The sequence below is a fragment of the Arachis duranensis genome, chromosome 9 (assembly GCF_000817695.3).
Source record: "Arachis duranensis cultivar V14167 chromosome 9, aradu.V14167.gnm2.J7QH, whole genome shotgun sequence".
NCBI lineage: Eukaryota > Viridiplantae > Streptophyta > Magnoliopsida > Fabales > Fabaceae > Arachis > Arachis duranensis.
The window spans coordinates 108,500,840-108,516,554 of NC_029780.3; the positions used below are offsets into that span (position 1 = coordinate 108,500,840).

The 15,715-nt window shown below is 39.0% G+C and overlaps 3 protein-coding genes across 4 annotated transcripts; 2 read left to right on the plus strand and 1 right to left on the minus strand.

The window, feature by feature from the left end:
• Positions 1–1,310: 1,310 nt before the first annotated feature.
• On the plus strand, positions 1,311–7,708 carry LOC107466977 (N6-adenosine-methyltransferase non-catalytic subunit MTB). The gene is made up of 6 exons (XM_016085974.3): positions 1,311–4,323; positions 4,752–4,835; positions 4,953–5,057; positions 5,165–5,273; positions 5,926–6,077; positions 6,970–7,708. The coding sequence occupies exons 1-6, from the start codon at positions 1,780–1,782 to the stop codon at positions 7,408–7,410; spliced, it is 3,435 nt and encodes a 1,144-aa protein (XP_015941460.1). The 5' UTR covers positions 1,311–1,779; the 3' UTR covers positions 7,411–7,708.
• A 35-nt stretch (positions 7,709–7,743) lies between these two features.
• Positions 7,744–8,838, minus strand: LOC107466978 (sec-independent protein translocase protein TATB, chloroplastic). Its single transcript, XM_016085976.3, has 4 exons — positions 8,533–8,838; positions 8,173–8,457; positions 8,026–8,094; positions 7,744–7,949 (listed from the first exon to the last, which is right to left on the minus strand). The coding sequence occupies exons 1-4, from the start codon at positions 8,702–8,704 to the stop codon at positions 7,879–7,881; spliced, it is 597 nt and encodes a 198-aa protein (XP_015941462.1). The 5' UTR covers positions 8,705–8,838; the 3' UTR covers positions 7,744–7,878.
• A 2,259-nt stretch (positions 8,839–11,097) lies between these two features.
• LOC107467050 (uncharacterized) lies at positions 11,098–15,121 on the plus strand. 2 transcript variants are annotated; one of them, XM_021131137.2, is made up of 3 exons: positions 11,177–11,329; positions 12,363–12,669; positions 13,324–15,121. In XM_021131137.2, exon 3 carries the CDS (start codon positions 13,477–13,479, stop codon positions 14,749–14,751), a length of 1,275 nt encoding a protein of 424 aa, XP_020986796.1. In that variant the 5' UTR covers positions 11,177–11,329; positions 12,363–12,669; positions 13,324–13,476; the 3' UTR covers positions 14,752–15,121. The 2 variants fall into 2 exon arrangements, with proteins under 2 accessions (XP_015941554.1, XP_020986796.1); XM_016086068.3 differs by lacking the exon at positions 12,363–12,669 and having other exon boundaries at positions 11,098–11,329.
• Positions 15,122–15,715: the final 594 nt, after the last annotated feature.

A 15,715-nucleotide genomic window follows, 5' to 3' on the forward strand; every position in this document is an offset into this window, starting at 1 on the left:
ATAACCATCAAATTAAGAATTAAAATAACTATCTACATACCTAAAGAATTGAATATTCAATGATAATATAAGACGAAAAAATAATCAATTAGAATTTGAAGGCAGCAATCATGGCGATGCAGTCATCATATGAGCTTTCAAGATCAAGCCACTGCAGCATCCGTTGCAAATCCTTTGGGGTGATACCTGACGATGACGATGAAACCTCCGTATTCTCCTCCCACACGAGCATCTCAAAAGCTTTATTGAGATCATCATCATAGTTGATGGTCATAAGCTTCATGAAATCCTAGAAGTCTAACAAATGGTCATTGGAGTCGAGGTTGGCGGGATGTAGGGTGGTGTAGTCCAGTGCTCTGGCAGCAGCGACTGATGTTGCTGGTGAAACTTTCACTAAATTTTTGAAGTGTACATACTTGATGTTAATTTTAATTTTAAAAATTAATTAATTTAATTATTATTTGATATTAATTTTAATTTTATTCTTATTGTACACTTTATACACTAAATTAATTGGTTTCTATCATTTCTCTTAGGTAGCGTTTGGTGGAGAGACAAAGACGAAAAGACTGAGACTGAGAGACAGAGACTAAGAGACAGAGATTGAAATAAATCTTAGTATTCTGTTTGGTACAAAATGGAAGACAGAGATTGAAATAAGAATGAAACCCTAATTTAATTTGCACAAAGGGTAAAATTAGAATTAATTAATTAAAATGAGGATAATTTAGATATAAAATGTCATTAAAGTTTCAGTCTTCAACTCTTCATCTTTAAAAATTTTAGTCCCGTGTGTCCCTACTTTTTGAAGGTACTGAAATATTAAAATTTTAGAGACTGAGACAGAAATTTTAGTACCAGTCTCTAAACCAACAAACATAATACTGAGTTTCAATCTTTCCATCTCTGTCTCAGTACCTCAAAATAAACGTTAGGTAGCGTTTGTTTTGAGATACTGAGACAGAGACTGAGTACTAAAATTTCTGTCTCTTTCTCTAAAATTTCAGTATTTCAGTACTTTTAGAAAGTAGGGACACAGGGGACTGAAATTTTTAGAGATGGAGACTGAAACTTTAATAACATTTTATACCTAAAATACTTTCATTTCAATTAACTAATTCCAATTTTACCCTTTGTGCAAATTAAATTAGAGTTTCATTCTTGTTTTAATTCCTATCTTCCATTTTATACCAAACAAAATATTTCAATTTTGGCAACTGTAGCATAAACAACTCAAGTTTATTCATGCATAACTCCATAACCCGAACCGACCCGGGCCCAAAACCTTCGTCGCGTTTTACCACTTTCACACAGCTGGGTGCGCAACTTGGGACCATACGACGACGACACCGTTTCGTCGCTGAGAAGTGAGAAGCTCCCCCCTCAATCCCTCTCTTCCTTTCCCTTCTTCTTTCTGCCACAAGCGCCGGTGAATCGGTGCCACTCTCGCTGATTCTATTTTCCTTCCTTCACCCTTCGCCGGTAACGGTAACCCTTTTTCTTATTTTTCTCTTTTTTCCCTCGCCAATTTTCAGCCAACCCCCCTTCCACCACAAACGAAAGGGAAAAAAGATTTTTTCTCCACCGAAAAATCATAAACATCCAAAACCCACCGGGCTAGTAATTTGGGGCGAATCAACCACGATCTTGGTTTCTCTCTTTTTGATTTCTGGATGCGCAATCACCGCGAGCTAGGTTTTCACATCTGAATTGTTTCAGAGCAAAATTTCAGTTTTGATTAGGTTTAGTTTTTTGCTTTCCCCGTTTTTTGGGGCGTAAATGGATTCACCCGAGGCGAAGAGCGAGAGAGTGGTAGGAGAAGAAGACGACTGGGAAATTAGCGAGAGGAAAAAGCATAGGTCCAGTAGGTCTAGGAGGTACGGAAACGGTAATGGTGACGATGTTGAAGACGCTGCAGCAGTTTCCGACGGAAGTGGCAGGAGGAGGAGTAGTTACGGCGACAGGGTGGAGACGAGGAAGAGGTCCAGTGGCTCCAGCAGGGCCGATAGTGATGAGAATCACGATTATGATTCGGCGACGCGGAAGGAGGCACGGTCTTCGAAGCAGTTAAAGAAGAGGCAGGAGGAGAGCACTTTGGAGAAGCTCAGCAGCTGGTATGAGGATGGAGAATTGGATGGTGGCGGCGGAGGAGGGGATGGTAAGGCTGGAAGGAAGAGTTCTTCCTCCAAGCATTTAGAGCATGATGGTTCTTTGAGCAGGAGTAGTAGGGGTAGAGAGGATAGGTCTCGTGGTGGCGAGGAGAATGATAAGGTTGATAAGGATTACAGGTATTCAGAGAAGGGTGATGGTGGCAGGGAGAAGGGGCAAGGGTCTTCGGAGCAGGCAAAGAGTTCTAGGAGAAAATGGGATGAAGTGGATCCTGGTCGGAGAGCAGAGGATGGCTATTATGAGAAAGTTGATTCCAGAAGTGGTAAGGGTTCTGAGAGTAAGCGCGAGAGTTCTAGGGAGAGGAGTGGATCTGGTAGGAATGAGCATGGAGAGAGTAAAGGTAGGGGAGCGGATTCTGGTGGCGAGAAAGTTGTGAAATCTAATAGCAAAGAGGATAGAAGAGCTGCTTCTGAAAGAGGTAAGAGTAAAGGGAGGTCGGGTTCTGTAGATGTTTGTCATGAGGACAAGGATAGAATTGAGAAGCCTAGGCGCCAGAGATCGCCCACTGGTTATGATGCAGCGGAAAGCTGGGATAGGCCTTCAAATGCAGATGACGATGGAAATGTGAGGGTTAGGGATAGGGATAAAAGTAGTAGAGAAACAGGGAACTCGAACAGATTGAAGACACCTGAGAGGAGCGGTAAACGCCATCAAGATTTGGAGAACTCAGAGATGGATTGCGAAAGAAGTGGTAGCTTTAAAAGAAAGGAACTTGAAAGTGATGGCTATAAGGATGACAGATCCAAAGGAAAAGATGATTCGTGGGGTGATAGGAAGAAGGATAGGGAAAGTTCTAAAGAAAGTTGGAAGAGGAGGCCTCCAAATGATGATAGTGGTATCGATCAGAACAGAGAATGGGATTTGCCTAGACATGGCTATGACAGGCATGACAGTGAAAGGCCTCATGGCAGATCTGGTGGTAGAAAGGATATAAACAGGGGGGAAGCTGTCAAAACATCATCGAAGTATGGAATCTCGAATGACAATTATGATGTGATAGAGATCCAAACCAAGTCCTTTGACCATGTGAAAGGGAGAGCTGAAGCTAATCCACCATACAATTCCAAATCAGGTGCTAATGATGAAGACTGGGCATATCAACAGGAAGAAAGAGGTAGAAAGAGTGATTTACCTGGTGAAGATCCAAAAGAGAGGTATGCTGATGATGACTATGATTCTCATGGGGGAAGAGGAAGAGGTCAGAAAGGCAGTGTATCTGGTCGCAGTAGTGGTGGACCAAGTTCTAGTAGTGGTGGTTCTCAGCCTCCATATGGAAGCATAGAGTCTGGGTCCTTCAACAGAGCTGTTCCGCAAGGAATGAAAGGGAACAGGGGTGGCAGAGGAGGAAGGATTAGGCCTACTGGGAGAGACAACCAGCAGGTCGGAATGCCATTGCCAATGATGGGATCACCCTATGGACCTCTTGGCTTGCCTCCACCTGGTCCAATGCAGCCTCTTCCCCATGGTATATCACCTGCTCCCGGTCCTCCAATTTCACCGTTCATGTCACCATTTAATCCAGCTGTTTGGCCTGGAGCTCGAGGTGTTGATATGAATATAATGGGTGTTCCACCTTCAGTGTCTCCTGTTCCCCCAGGACCATCGGCCCCAAGATTTCCTGCTGCTAACATGGGGAATCCACCAAATCCTGCAATGTTCTATAATCAATCGGGCACTGGAAGGGGAATGCCACCGAACATTGCTAGTCCTGGTTTTAATCCTACAGGACCAATGGGTAGAGGAACACCACCTGATAAAACTCCAGGGGGATGGGTTCCTTCTAAAGGCAGTGGGCCTCTTGGTAAAGCTCCTTCCAGAGGTGAGCAGAATGACTATTCTCAAAACTTTGTTGATACTGGTAAGCGCCCACAGAATTTTATTAGGGAGCTTGAGCTCACAAATGTCGTTGAGGACTACCCAAAACTTAGGGAGCTTATACAGAAAAAGGATGAGATTGTGGAAAAATCTGCCTCTGCTCCAATGTATTACAAGTGTGACCTGAAGGACTTTGAACTGTCTCCAGATTTCTTTGGAACAAAGTTCGACGTTATCCTTGTAGATCCCCCATGGGAGGAGTATGTGCACCGTGCCCCTGGTGTTGCTGACCATACTGAATACTGGACATTTGAAGAAATAATGAATCTCAAGATTGAGGTAAACTAAGATCTGTTTGCACTTCATATTCTTTTTATGAATATTTCAAAGCATTTTCATTCTGCTTGGATTTCTGTGCTGATAACTTGGTGAATGACCTGGTTCACATCATCATTTTTGTACCCTTTACTGCAACTGAAGGATAAGAGTGCATGTGGAGAAGATTTTGTTAACCTTTACTACTATTTTCTTCTTCTTTTTTTTTTTATTTGTTTAAAAAAAAATTAAAAAAAAAAGTGGTTTTGATCATACTTATGATTTATCAGAGTTGCTTTAGAAGTTAGTTTTTTTCATGAACTTTTTACCCTTTTTTTCAGAAAAGAAAATAATTATGTTGTTATTAGTATATAATGCTACTATCATTTTATAAATGCATAGTGTTGTTATCTTTTGAATTTGACATCTCATTTGTTTTCTCCTTTCTTAAGGCCATAGCAGATACACCTTCTTTCATCTTCCTTTGGGTGGGCGACGGTGTAGGCCTTGAACAAGGCCGTCAATGTCTCAAGAAGGTAAAGAATCTGGAAGTTGGAATGGCCTACAAGATTTTGTTTTCTTATCATGTCCTATTTATGACTAGTATTTCTCTTTAACTGTTTCTTTATGGGGTTTGGGCTGGGTTTCAACAGTGGGGATTTCGTAGGTGTGAAGATATATGTTGGGTAAAGACAAATAAAAACAATGCAACCCCAGGACTGCGACATGATTCACATACTTTATTTCAGCATTCAAAGGTCAGTTGAAATTTGTCTCATTAGCTTCACTTCTGAGCTATATTAGTACTAATACTAAGTAAATACAATGGTATTTCTTAAACCTTTATTACTTTGTTATGGTGAAGGAACATTGCTTGATGGGCATAAAAGGAACTGTTCGCCGAAGTACGGATGGGCATATAATTCATGCTAACATTGACACGGATGTAATTATTGCTGAAGAACCTCCCTACGGTTGGTATTTTCAGTTGCACTAATAAAATTCTCTTAGTTGTCTTATCCTTGAATATACTTTACCATGTTATCTTTATCTCACTTTGTTTTAGTAAACATTTGATCCAAAGATGAAATAGGCATAAGCTGCAATAACAGCAAGAATTGAAACAAGATGTAACTGACTTACCATTTCACATATCGAATAGGATCCCTAATATATGAGCGTGAGAATTCAAATGAGGATATTTTGATCCTACTGCCTTTATTTAATGAATTATTGCTTCAGTTTGCTGTCTATTACGCTGAGAAAACCTGTCTTATGAGAATTGTAGCCCTGTATTATACTCATAGGATGTGAGGTTATATTAAGTGGACGAGATCTTTAGGTTGTTTGTTTCGCCCCCTTCCCCCCACTCTGTTTTTTTTCATTGCTTGATGCTTCAAACAGACTGGTGGATCCATGTTGTCTTGATATGGAGTCAAGCAACTTGCCTGTACTTTGAAATGTCGCTCTTCAATTAAAAATTGCATACTTTATCTGGAAAACTGAAGTATGAAAACAGTTTCACCATGACATCCATGATTCCTTATATCTGCCTTAATTGTTCTCATGTTTTTGTGTGGTTTTTAAGATGGTATTCTCTTTAAATACTTGCTGATATATTTGTAGGATCTACACAAAAGCCTGAAGATATGTATAGGATTATTGAACACTTTGCCCTTGGAAGGAGGAGGCTAGAACTATTTGGTGAAGACCATAATATCCGATCTGGTTGGCTGACTGTTGGTAAAGAACTTTCTTCCTCAAATTTCAATAAAGAGGTAATATAAGAAGCTAGTTTACTTGCATGACATTTAAGTTGATTCTTCCTATCTCCCTTTTCAGAGTATTGCATTATTCCTTTGTGTAGAGGTTTAGACAATTTTGTACCATCAATTTGTTGTTGGAGAATATTGACTTTTTCTTCTGATAAGAGCCATCTCTTTAATTGTTATAGGCTGAATTCTTGAAATAAATGTTTGCCGTTAGTCCTCTATTTATATTTGAGTTATTTTGGGTTGAGGCTCTAAACCACATGAATTGTTGTTCAGTGGGTGTATCAATATATGTGTAATAGTCCTGTTACAAGAGGCTAATATCAAATAGCTCATCCCTATAGCAGCAGTATTTTCTATATGATACTTGAAAGTTGTATAGAATTTATGGGAATAAGTTTGTTGGTGCACCAAGTGAACAGAGGCTGAGGGAATTTGATGTGAGATACTGGCTTTTAGGGACCTGAGATTTCTAGTTAAATCAATAAGCTGGAAAATTTTCTTTCATTTCCTCATTATTTCACTAGCATAAATAGAGCTCCGCTATTATGACATACAAGCAAGGGTATCTTAAATTAAATTAACCAGAGTTTGGCTGCCTTCCTACTGAGTTAATTGTTTATTAGATGCTAATTTATAGGTTTGGTTTTATGTTTGACATCATTCTTGCCACTTTTCCAATGAAAGAAACTCGAGTTTCTTTCAATGAGGAGTTTCTGAAGCCCGTTGACCTTATTCTTTTGTTCAAATCACAATAGGACTTATTTTCTTAATTTTCTCCTGTGTCTCCCTTTTTTTTTTTTTGTATGCACTCTAATTATGTTCATTGTCTTCATTATTTGATACTGATTTTCTGGTTGACTGGTTAAACCCCACTAATTGAATTCGGATTATTCAGGCATATGTCAAGAACTTTGCCGACAAAGATGGAAAAGTTTGGCTGGGGGGTGGAGGAAGAAATCCACCTCCGGAGGCACCTCATTTGGTGGTGACTACTCCTGATATAGAGGCTCTTAGGCCCAAGTCACCAATGAAGAATCAGCAACAAATGCAGCAGCAATCTGGACCGATTTCATTGACGACCCCAAGTGTGTCAAACAGAAGGGCTGCTGGCAATTCCCCGCAGAATCCGACCGTGCTGGGCACAAGCCAAGATGCGTCCAGCTCCAACCCTTCTACTCCAGCTCCTTGGGGTTCACCTCTGGAGGGCTTTAAGGGGCGCGAAGGCTCTGTAATGCCTCCAGATGATAAAGTATGTGATATCATGTATGGGTTTCACGGACCAGCAACAGCAGGCTATCTAGATTTTGAACCATACAGACAAATGAATATGTTGTAGCATACCATAAGTTGCATGTTGATGTCTCCTGCAAATTTTTTTGTCCCCGCCAATTTAATGGGAAAATTTTTCGCATTTATTGTCGTTTAATTCTTTTGGTTAGCTTTTGCTATTGCGATGTTAAAAAGGAAAAGTCAAGTTGGATTACTGTAGAAGTAGTAACATTTTTTGTATCATTTAAGAGAACTGTAATTTTAATTCATGTGCCTCCTATATAGCAAAGGTAGATCAACAGCATCACCGATGAACTTCTCAGTTCAAACCCCAAAGGATTTATAATTTAAATTCATTTTAAACACCAGCGTTGTGTTTTGCTTGTATGGCGTAAGAATATATTGGCAAGTAAAGTCATTAACTAGAACAGATTCCGATAAAACAAGAGAACATGAACATGAATGGTTTCCTTTTGGTTTTACACAATTCTAACGAGGTAACAAAATTGCTCGACCTTGACATTTGTTCCCATGACTATTGACTTGAAGAATCGAGAGGCGAGTTGTCAGTTTCTGGCTTCTGAGGCTGTGGCTCCGTAGCAGTTGCTGTTTGATAAAGAATGATGGTAAAGGGGGCAGCTGGCGATTATAAAGGATGAAAAAGTGAGCAAAAAGGACTAACCAGGAGGAGGCAGGATGGCTTCTTTAGACTCCTCAGAGCTGTAGGCTTTGCTTGGATCTCTTGTGCCATCTGCATTATCAGAATCACATCATTTGCAAGTGAAATTGAATAGAATGAAAAAGAAAAGAAAAGAAAAGAAAGACTAACTAGGGTCAAGAGTAGAATTGTAGGTGGTCTTTGTTGGTGGAGTTGAAATGTCGTCAAGACCGATCTCCCGTTCCAGTGTGGTCTTAAACTCCCTGGAAACATCCTGAAGTTCTCTAATTGTGGGTTGGAATGCACGCAGCGTTTTGCCCAGATTTCGAGCAACCTCCGCAAGGCCTTTTGGACCGAAAACCAATAGAGCAACCACCCCAATAACCAGCGCTTCAGGAGCTCCAACTCCAAACAGAGACGCGTACACCACCTTGCCTTTCCACAACCCCTTTTTACCTGCAAATCAAATCAACCAACATCACGCTCTCTCTCAAAAGCAAAGGAAGGACCCTATTCTATTCTTCTATTCACCTCTCATAACAAGGGGCTTCGGCGTAGCTGACATGCCCACATGCTTCAAACCACACCATCGTGACAAATCGACCAAATTCGACTTTGCACACACTGCGACTGCGCCACTACCTGTGCCCTTCAATTTCCAGCACAACACGCTTGAAGTGGAAAGTGGAGAAGCCATTGCCATCTGCCCCAACAACCAACGATGTCTTTCTTTACCAAAATCCTATCTCCAATCCCCTGCTCAAACTCAAATTAACTGTCTTCCCTATGTTCTTATTACCCAATTAGCCTTCTTAATTGCCAGGTGCTTATCATAAATTTTACTTTCTTTCTTTTTTGTATACACTCTACAGTATCCTTCAGCCCCAACAAGTTACACTTAAAAAGCCCATTACGAAGCACTACTTTGTAAAGCTATGGGCTTTACCTTTCATTTATTTTCTTTTTTTCTTGTTGGCAAAGGGAAAAGCCTCCCAACATAAAAGGCTCAGAAGAAATCACAAAAAAAAAAAAATGGTGAGTAGTTTGATCAAAGTTATTGGTAGAAAATAATCAAAATATGACGTGAGATGTGATTTGTTAATAGAGTAATTAAAATTTATTAAATATTTAAGTATTATTCAACTAAATACTTTTTTAGAGGCGAATTTAAATATTACTCTATACATGGGGGGAAAATTGGAGAGTTTCTTATGCAAAAAACAAACGGTTTGTGTTTGATAAAGAAATGAAGTATGGTGATGATAATGCCTTTATTTAGAAACGTCTTCTATTGCATTTTCGATGGATCCTGGTCAGGTCTTTGTTCAGGTTTCGCTTCTAATTAACCTGTATCATTATCGTGCCTAAGATCATGAATGCTGCCACTTAGGTGGATTAAACTTATTTTGAATAGACATACATAATGAACTTGTAACAGTTATTCAATAGTATTAACTATATGATTTAATAATATATGTTAAGTGTGACTGTCATTTTAATAAATGTATATATTTTATGAGTGTGTACGCGTTTTGTGTGAATTCAACCATCATAGATCTAATGGCACCACATGATCTTAAAAAATAGACAACGAGAACATCTTCATATTGTTTATTTTTCTTTTTGTGGGACTACGACTTCTTCATATTCATATTTGAAGATATTTTAATTAGGGCCATGGGCCAGAGTGCTCGAATTCAATAAAGGTCCTAGATAATTTTGTTAATAAAGAGACATGCGAAAAAAGATATAGGTAATAGGAAAAAGATACATCAATATGGAAAAGTGTCTAGGAGAACTAACTTCCACTGTAAATTAATTTTGTTTATCGATAGGGGCAATAATTATGGATATAAACAACTAAACAAGTATGAGTAGTACATTTTGTTTACCTCTAGAGGACATGGAAGAGAGGCAAGATAAAGAAGAATCTTGATCCTAAAAACAAACGATTTTATTTGGTACTATTTAAAATTGTGTAAATGAACCACCACCTACTTGTTAAATTGGGGCATGTGCTTTGCTTCCTTGGCTTTTGACTTGTAGGACCATATGCTGAGGGTTATCACGCCATCTTGTCAATTGTTTGATTTAGTTTTCCACCACCTAATGGTAATGGACCCGCCAATCAATAATGATTTTTTTTTTCAGTCCGTCAAAGTCAATTATTTTTTATTAGGGTGTTACTTCCTTTAACTAGCTACTATAAAGTGAAAAAATCTCATTAAGTACTTATTAGAACACACCCTTAAGTGAAAAGGAATCTATATATTATGAATTCGAAAATGTTTGGTAACCAAAGAAAATCAGTCAAAAACAACTATAACTTATCTTATTTAGTATTTATTAATTGTTGCGACAATTAATTAATGCTAAATAAGATAAATTTTGCCTATCTATTTTTTTTTTGTCTACTTAGTATTATCTTTATGAATTATGAGGGGTCTCAATTTTTGATTTAGGGTGTGAATGCTTCTTTTCTTGTGAATTGTGATATATAATTACATGAATATTTTAGTGAATAAAATCTTCAATATATAGTTGATACCTTTGTTCGGTGTTAGCTTGGCTACTAGAGTATACTTTGGGTTAATCATCATCCAGATGGACGAATAATGATAAGTTCAATTATATTGCAAAATCTAACAATCCAATGAACTTTAGGTTAATGTTAGTGAAAGTTTGTTTTGGTAAATGTGAAGGGAAAAGGAAAAGATGAATATTATGAGTGAGGGGGAAAAAGGCATGAATTAAAGAGATGGAGAATGAATGAGTAAAAAGTGAGAGTGGCACCCGTGCAAGTTTAAAATAAGATAGAGTTGAGTTGAGTTGTGTGTGTCACAATCTCACAGGTCACAGGCACACGAGGGTTAGTTAAGCACGATACCCCATTCCAATTGGATCTCCGCACCACACGTGCACCCACTTCACGAGAATCTCATTCTAATTCTAATAAGTAATAATAACCACTTTACTTTACTACTAGTTATTATTAGTAGTTACTCATTCAATATTAATGTACCAAAATGGGGAAATACAATAATTATAACTCTCCTCTTATCGTATCGGTAAAGAAGAGTGGCACTCAAACTTTTACCATGAATGGTGTTGGTGAAAGTGAATAGTGATGCAATAAGTAAATAAGCCCGAAACACAACACACGAAGCATTCAATTCAATTCGATGCCATCACGCCGGAAATTCTGCATCCATCCGCTCACCGCGTAATCCTCATGGCTGACGTCACCAATACCACCCGGGACACCGTCATTGCCGCCGCTTCCGTCATCTTCTCCGCCGAATCCAGACCACAACCTCCCTCTCTTCCGGTCCATTCTCACTCTCTGTAATCTGTATACATGCATGCTTTTTTCTTTCTTTTTAGGAGCTCTACTCTTTATTGACCTTATGGTCTTACGCCGCTGAAATCTTTTTAGTCACTTTTTTCTAGCTCACTTTTTCTATTTTCTCTCTTTAGTTAATTCCATTTCACACTGTTCCTTGTCATGTATATCTAAAAAAGTTGGAAAAGCCAGGGACTTGGTGTTTCGATCTTGCTGGTTTTGAAAGCAGATCTTTTTTTTTTTCCAATTGAATTCTGGTTTTCCTAATTTGCAAGTGATGGAATGATCATGTTCTTAGATTGACCATACGAGCTTAATTTTCGTGAACATTTTTTCCCCTAACCCCTGTGCATTGGGATTGGTTTACCTCTGTATTGGAGATTCGATTCCATTGATGAATATTGCATACTTGTAAGCTTGCTTGATATTCTGTGTTAGCCTACTGGGTTTGCTGAACTGCTGTTATTCAAGCCATGCTTTTCTTTGAGTAGTAGATATATTAAGGGAAGGATAAATGTATATATATCCACGGAGAACAAAACTTGACATTGCAACTTGTTTCGGTGCTTCTGCAAACTCTCTTGCCCTTGCCTCCCGTAATATTTTTTAATTTGATTCAGGGTTCTGTGTCTATAGTTCTTAGGCAGATTTGAATACCACGGTGTAGCGTGGTCCCTGGATCTGACTCACTCAGTGTTCTCTGCTTCCGATCAAACACACTGCATTTTTTTTAATCCATGCTTAAGACCTTTTTATACACATGGAGTGAATATAGTTAAGCTTATGGCTACACTTTCTTGGTAGGTCTCTGACTCTTAGCTTAGAAAAGCATACCACGTTGTAGTTGTAGTTGTAGGGGTAGATAGCTGATTTGGTTTAATGTTTGCAATTTGGAGGCAAGGACATCCTAGTGCTGATCATACTGGGTTTAAAATTTAGTTCGCAATGTTCAGCGTTGCAGATCAAGATGGATTTTTAATTTAGATTTTGTAATTAATGTAATTGTCTGATACAACAGATGCACTTTGCATTGAAGGCGTCAATCATTACCTTTTACTGATGATTGCTGACGTTTGTTCCTCCCATATGCTGTCAAAAAGTCAGTATACAGATGTGGGTTTGGCTGTTTGGGATGCTTATTGATCCTTGGTTACTGATTCAAAGTGCTACAATATACTACTATTCAGTATCTTTGATGTTGTAAATGGGAATCATTCTGCTGCTTCCCCTACAACGGGTATGGTGATAACATAAGCCTGAACAAGAGGCACCATGTAGTTGCAGTAGTAAATTGTTGAAGGCAACAAGTTATAGATTCCTGAAGTGTACGTACTTGATGCTCATAACTCTGTTAATTAGGCATAAGCATAATAACAGTTCCAAGAGGTGCCAATCTGATCAATCCAAACTAATTTCATGAATTATGAAACAAAGTAATCTGATCCCCTTTTACAAAATAAAGACTTTAGTTTTATGGGATGCTTTACCAAATTTGAATAACCTGGCCTCTTATCTGTGGTGACTACTTTCCTTCTCTGTGTCCTAGCTCCAAAACTTCTCCCCCCTGAAAGCTGAATCCCTGTTGACAGTGGTTCTTCTCTGTTTAGTGTTCCTATTTATGTTGCTTATCTTAAGCAATATCTCTTCATTTCTGCTGAAATACTCTTGTCCAAAATTTTCACTAGTTTTAATTGTGTTGGAAGTATCCATTTTCTTCAATCTCAGCTTCATGCTTTCAATTGATTGGAAGAATTTTGCTTAAGACCATCTATTAAATAAAAGGTCTTTATTGTCTGGATCATTTAACATGGAATGAAAATAAATTAGAAAAAAAAAAACCTAAAATTTGGGGACAAAAATCAACAGAGACTAAAGCAGTAAAATTTGCATTGTTTAAAAATAGCAGATTATTAGTAGTGTGTACAGATGATGTTATGATTCCAACTTCCTACTTAGGTCTGTTTCTTTATTGACTGCAGAAAAAACGCTGGGGAAGCTGTTGGAGCTCATATTGGTGTTTTGGATCTCATAAAACCAGCAAGAAAATTGGCCATGCTGTCAATGTTCCTGAACCTGTTGCACCATCAGGACAAGCTGCTCCTACTGCACCAAATTCTTCAACTGCCGTAGTAATGCCATTTGCTGTGCCTCCCTCTTCTCCTGCATCTGTTTTCCAATCCAATCCTTCATCTGCTATTCAGTCACCAGCTGGGCCGCTCTCACTCTCCTCTCTATCTGCAAATGCATTTTCTTCTGGTGGACCTGCATCTATCTTTACCATTGGTCCTTATGCCTATGAGACCCAGTTAGTCTCACCACCTGTGTTTTCTAACTTCACAACTGAACCATCTACTGCTTCTTTTACTCCACCTCCTGAATCTGTGCATCAGACAACACCATCATCCCCTGAGGTTCCATTTGCTCAATTGGTGGCATCTTCTCTAGACCTGGCTCATAAAAACAGTGGTAGAAATCACAAGTTTGCATTGTTCAACTATGATTATCATTCTTATCAGCAATATCCTGGAAGCCCAGGTGGTCAACTCATCTCACCTGGATCAGTGATTTCAACTTCTGGCAGCTCTACCCCTTTCCCTGATAGACACCCAATTCTCGAGTTCCATAAAGAGGAATCATCAAAGTTCTTGAGTTCTGAACACTTCACAGGTCGTAAATGGAGTTCGAGACTTGGATCTGGATCCTTGACACCAGATGGTGCCGGGCAGAGTTCAAGACTAGGTTCAGGATCTGCGACACCAGATGTTGCAGGGCATGGTTCAAGACTAGGTTCGGGATCTTTGACACCAAATGTTACAGGACATGGTTCAAGACTAGATTCACAGCTTGGCTCTGGGTGTTTGACACCTGATGGGACGGGTTCAAATTCAAGGTTGAGTTCTGGCTCTCTGACACCTGTTCAGCTAGCTTCACAGCAGATTTCTGAGGCATCATCCCTTGCTAACTCAGGGAATGGGTGCCAAACTAATCCAGCAATTGTTGATCATAGAGTTTCATTTGAATTTACTGGGGAAGATGTTGCACGTTGTCTTGCAAATAAAGCAGGATCATTGCTGCGAAACACATCACAGTCTTCGCCAGGTATAGTGAGTGAGCACCCTGTTGACAAAGAAAGGATGCAAATAGACTCCAATACTTGTGCTTTATGTTCAGGGAAACCTTCAGATGATCAGACAGTCAATGCTCCGGGAGAAGGAGAGGAGCGTCGCTGTGAAAAGCATAACTCCTCTAATTCTTCCAAAGAGTTCAATTTTGACAGCAGAAAAGGTGTTACTGATGTTGTTGCCAGTGGCTCTGATTGGTGGACTAACAAGAAGGTTGCTGGAAAGGAAGGTAGATCAAGCAACAGTTGGGCTTTCTTTCCAATGCTGCAGCCAGAAAACAACTGAAGAAGCTGTTTTGGAAGCAGTTCTCGTGCATTTGAGGAAATAGTGCTAAATGAATGGTTATTATATTTCTCTACGGAGTTAGAACCAAAAGTAGAATACTAGGGGAGAATGAATAGTTGGTAGGGGGACCAGTAGAATGGATTCTAAATTTGGATAGACCTTTTACTTTCTTTGCAAGTATACAGAAATAGCAAGGTACAGGTATTCGTATTATGGATTCAAAGATTATTGTATCATCACATGTGCAATAATGAGCAAACTCTTCTTTTGTATATTTTCTTTTTTCTTTCTTCTTTTGCTGGCACTTGTTTCTGGGAAACCTGTATTTTGGGTTCTTACGTTGTTATGAATAAAAATAATTGGTATTTTACGTGGTTCTTCCATACAAACTCCGATTACACCCAATATTTGTACCCTTTATCATTGCTTTGAAATGGGAAAGACTAGATTTCAGCTAACATAATCTCTGCCTCTTTAGGAATATGCTGCTGAAACTGAAAGGCTGCAAAGAAGATGTTCTGCCTCATCGTCTGCTTGTTGCTTCAATTCAAAATCTCTTTTCAATCCATAGAAGGAAACTGAATTAAAAAAGAAAAAAAAAAGAGGAGATTTTGATCAGATGACAGGAGAGAGGGGACCCTTGTAGTGTGCTATTGCCATGCACTATGGTGGGGGTGTTTCTTCTTGTCTTGTCTCTCAAGTCCCCCCAAAAAGGTTCCCCTACTTCATAAAATGTTTCCCTTTAATGAAAGGTTGGGTTCCCCTTTCATTCGGTTACCACTTACCACCGAAAGTGATTAAACTTTTATGGTGATCTCATCTTCAGTGCCTGACAAAAGCCTTTTATAATAGTACTCAAGCAACAAGCACTAACAAACCCCATGCCACTTGAGACATTTCATGTACACTAACTGATGGTTATCAGTGGCTAAGAGAAGGGGGTTGTATCTTAGTTTCTTTTTCT

What these genes read in the sequence shown, in the direction of transcription:
- LOC107466977 (XM_016085974.3), top strand. Translation starts at nt 1,780, where the DNA reads ATGGATTCACCCGAGGCGAAGAGCGAGAGAGTGGTAGGAGAAGAAGAC. An exon ending in GCCGTCAATGTCTCAAGAAG is followed by an intron (nt 4,836 to 4,952) that starts GTAAAGAATCTG and finishes GGGTTTCAACAG; the next exon opens with TGGGGATTTCGTAGGTGTGA. An exon ending in CCTCAAATTTCAATAAAGAG is followed by an intron (nt 6,078 to 6,969) that starts GTAATATAAGAA and finishes CGGATTATTCAG; the next exon opens with GCATATGTCAAGAACTTTGC.
- LOC107466978 (XM_016085976.3), bottom strand. Translation starts at nt 8,704, where the DNA reads ATGGCAATGGCTTCTCCACTTTCCACTTCAAGCGTGTTGTGCTGGAAA. An exon ending in GAAGCCCCTTGTTATGAGAG is followed by an intron (nt 8,458 to 8,532) that starts GTGAATAGAAGA and finishes TTTGATTTGCAG; the next exon opens with GTAAAAAGGGGTTGTGGAAA. An exon ending in CAATTCTACTCTTGACCCTA is followed by an intron (nt 8,095 to 8,172) that starts GTTAGTCTTTCT and finishes CTGATAATGCAG; the next exon opens with ATGGCACAAGAGATCCAAGC.
- LOC107467050 (XM_016086068.3), top strand. Translation starts at nt 11,234, where the DNA reads ATGGCTGACGTCACCAATACCACCCGGGACACCGTCATTGCCGCCGCT. An exon ending in CACAACCTCCCTCTCTTCCG is followed by an intron (nt 11,330 to 13,323) that starts GTCCATTCTCAC and finishes TATTGACTGCAG; the next exon opens with AAAAAACGCTGGGGAAGCTG.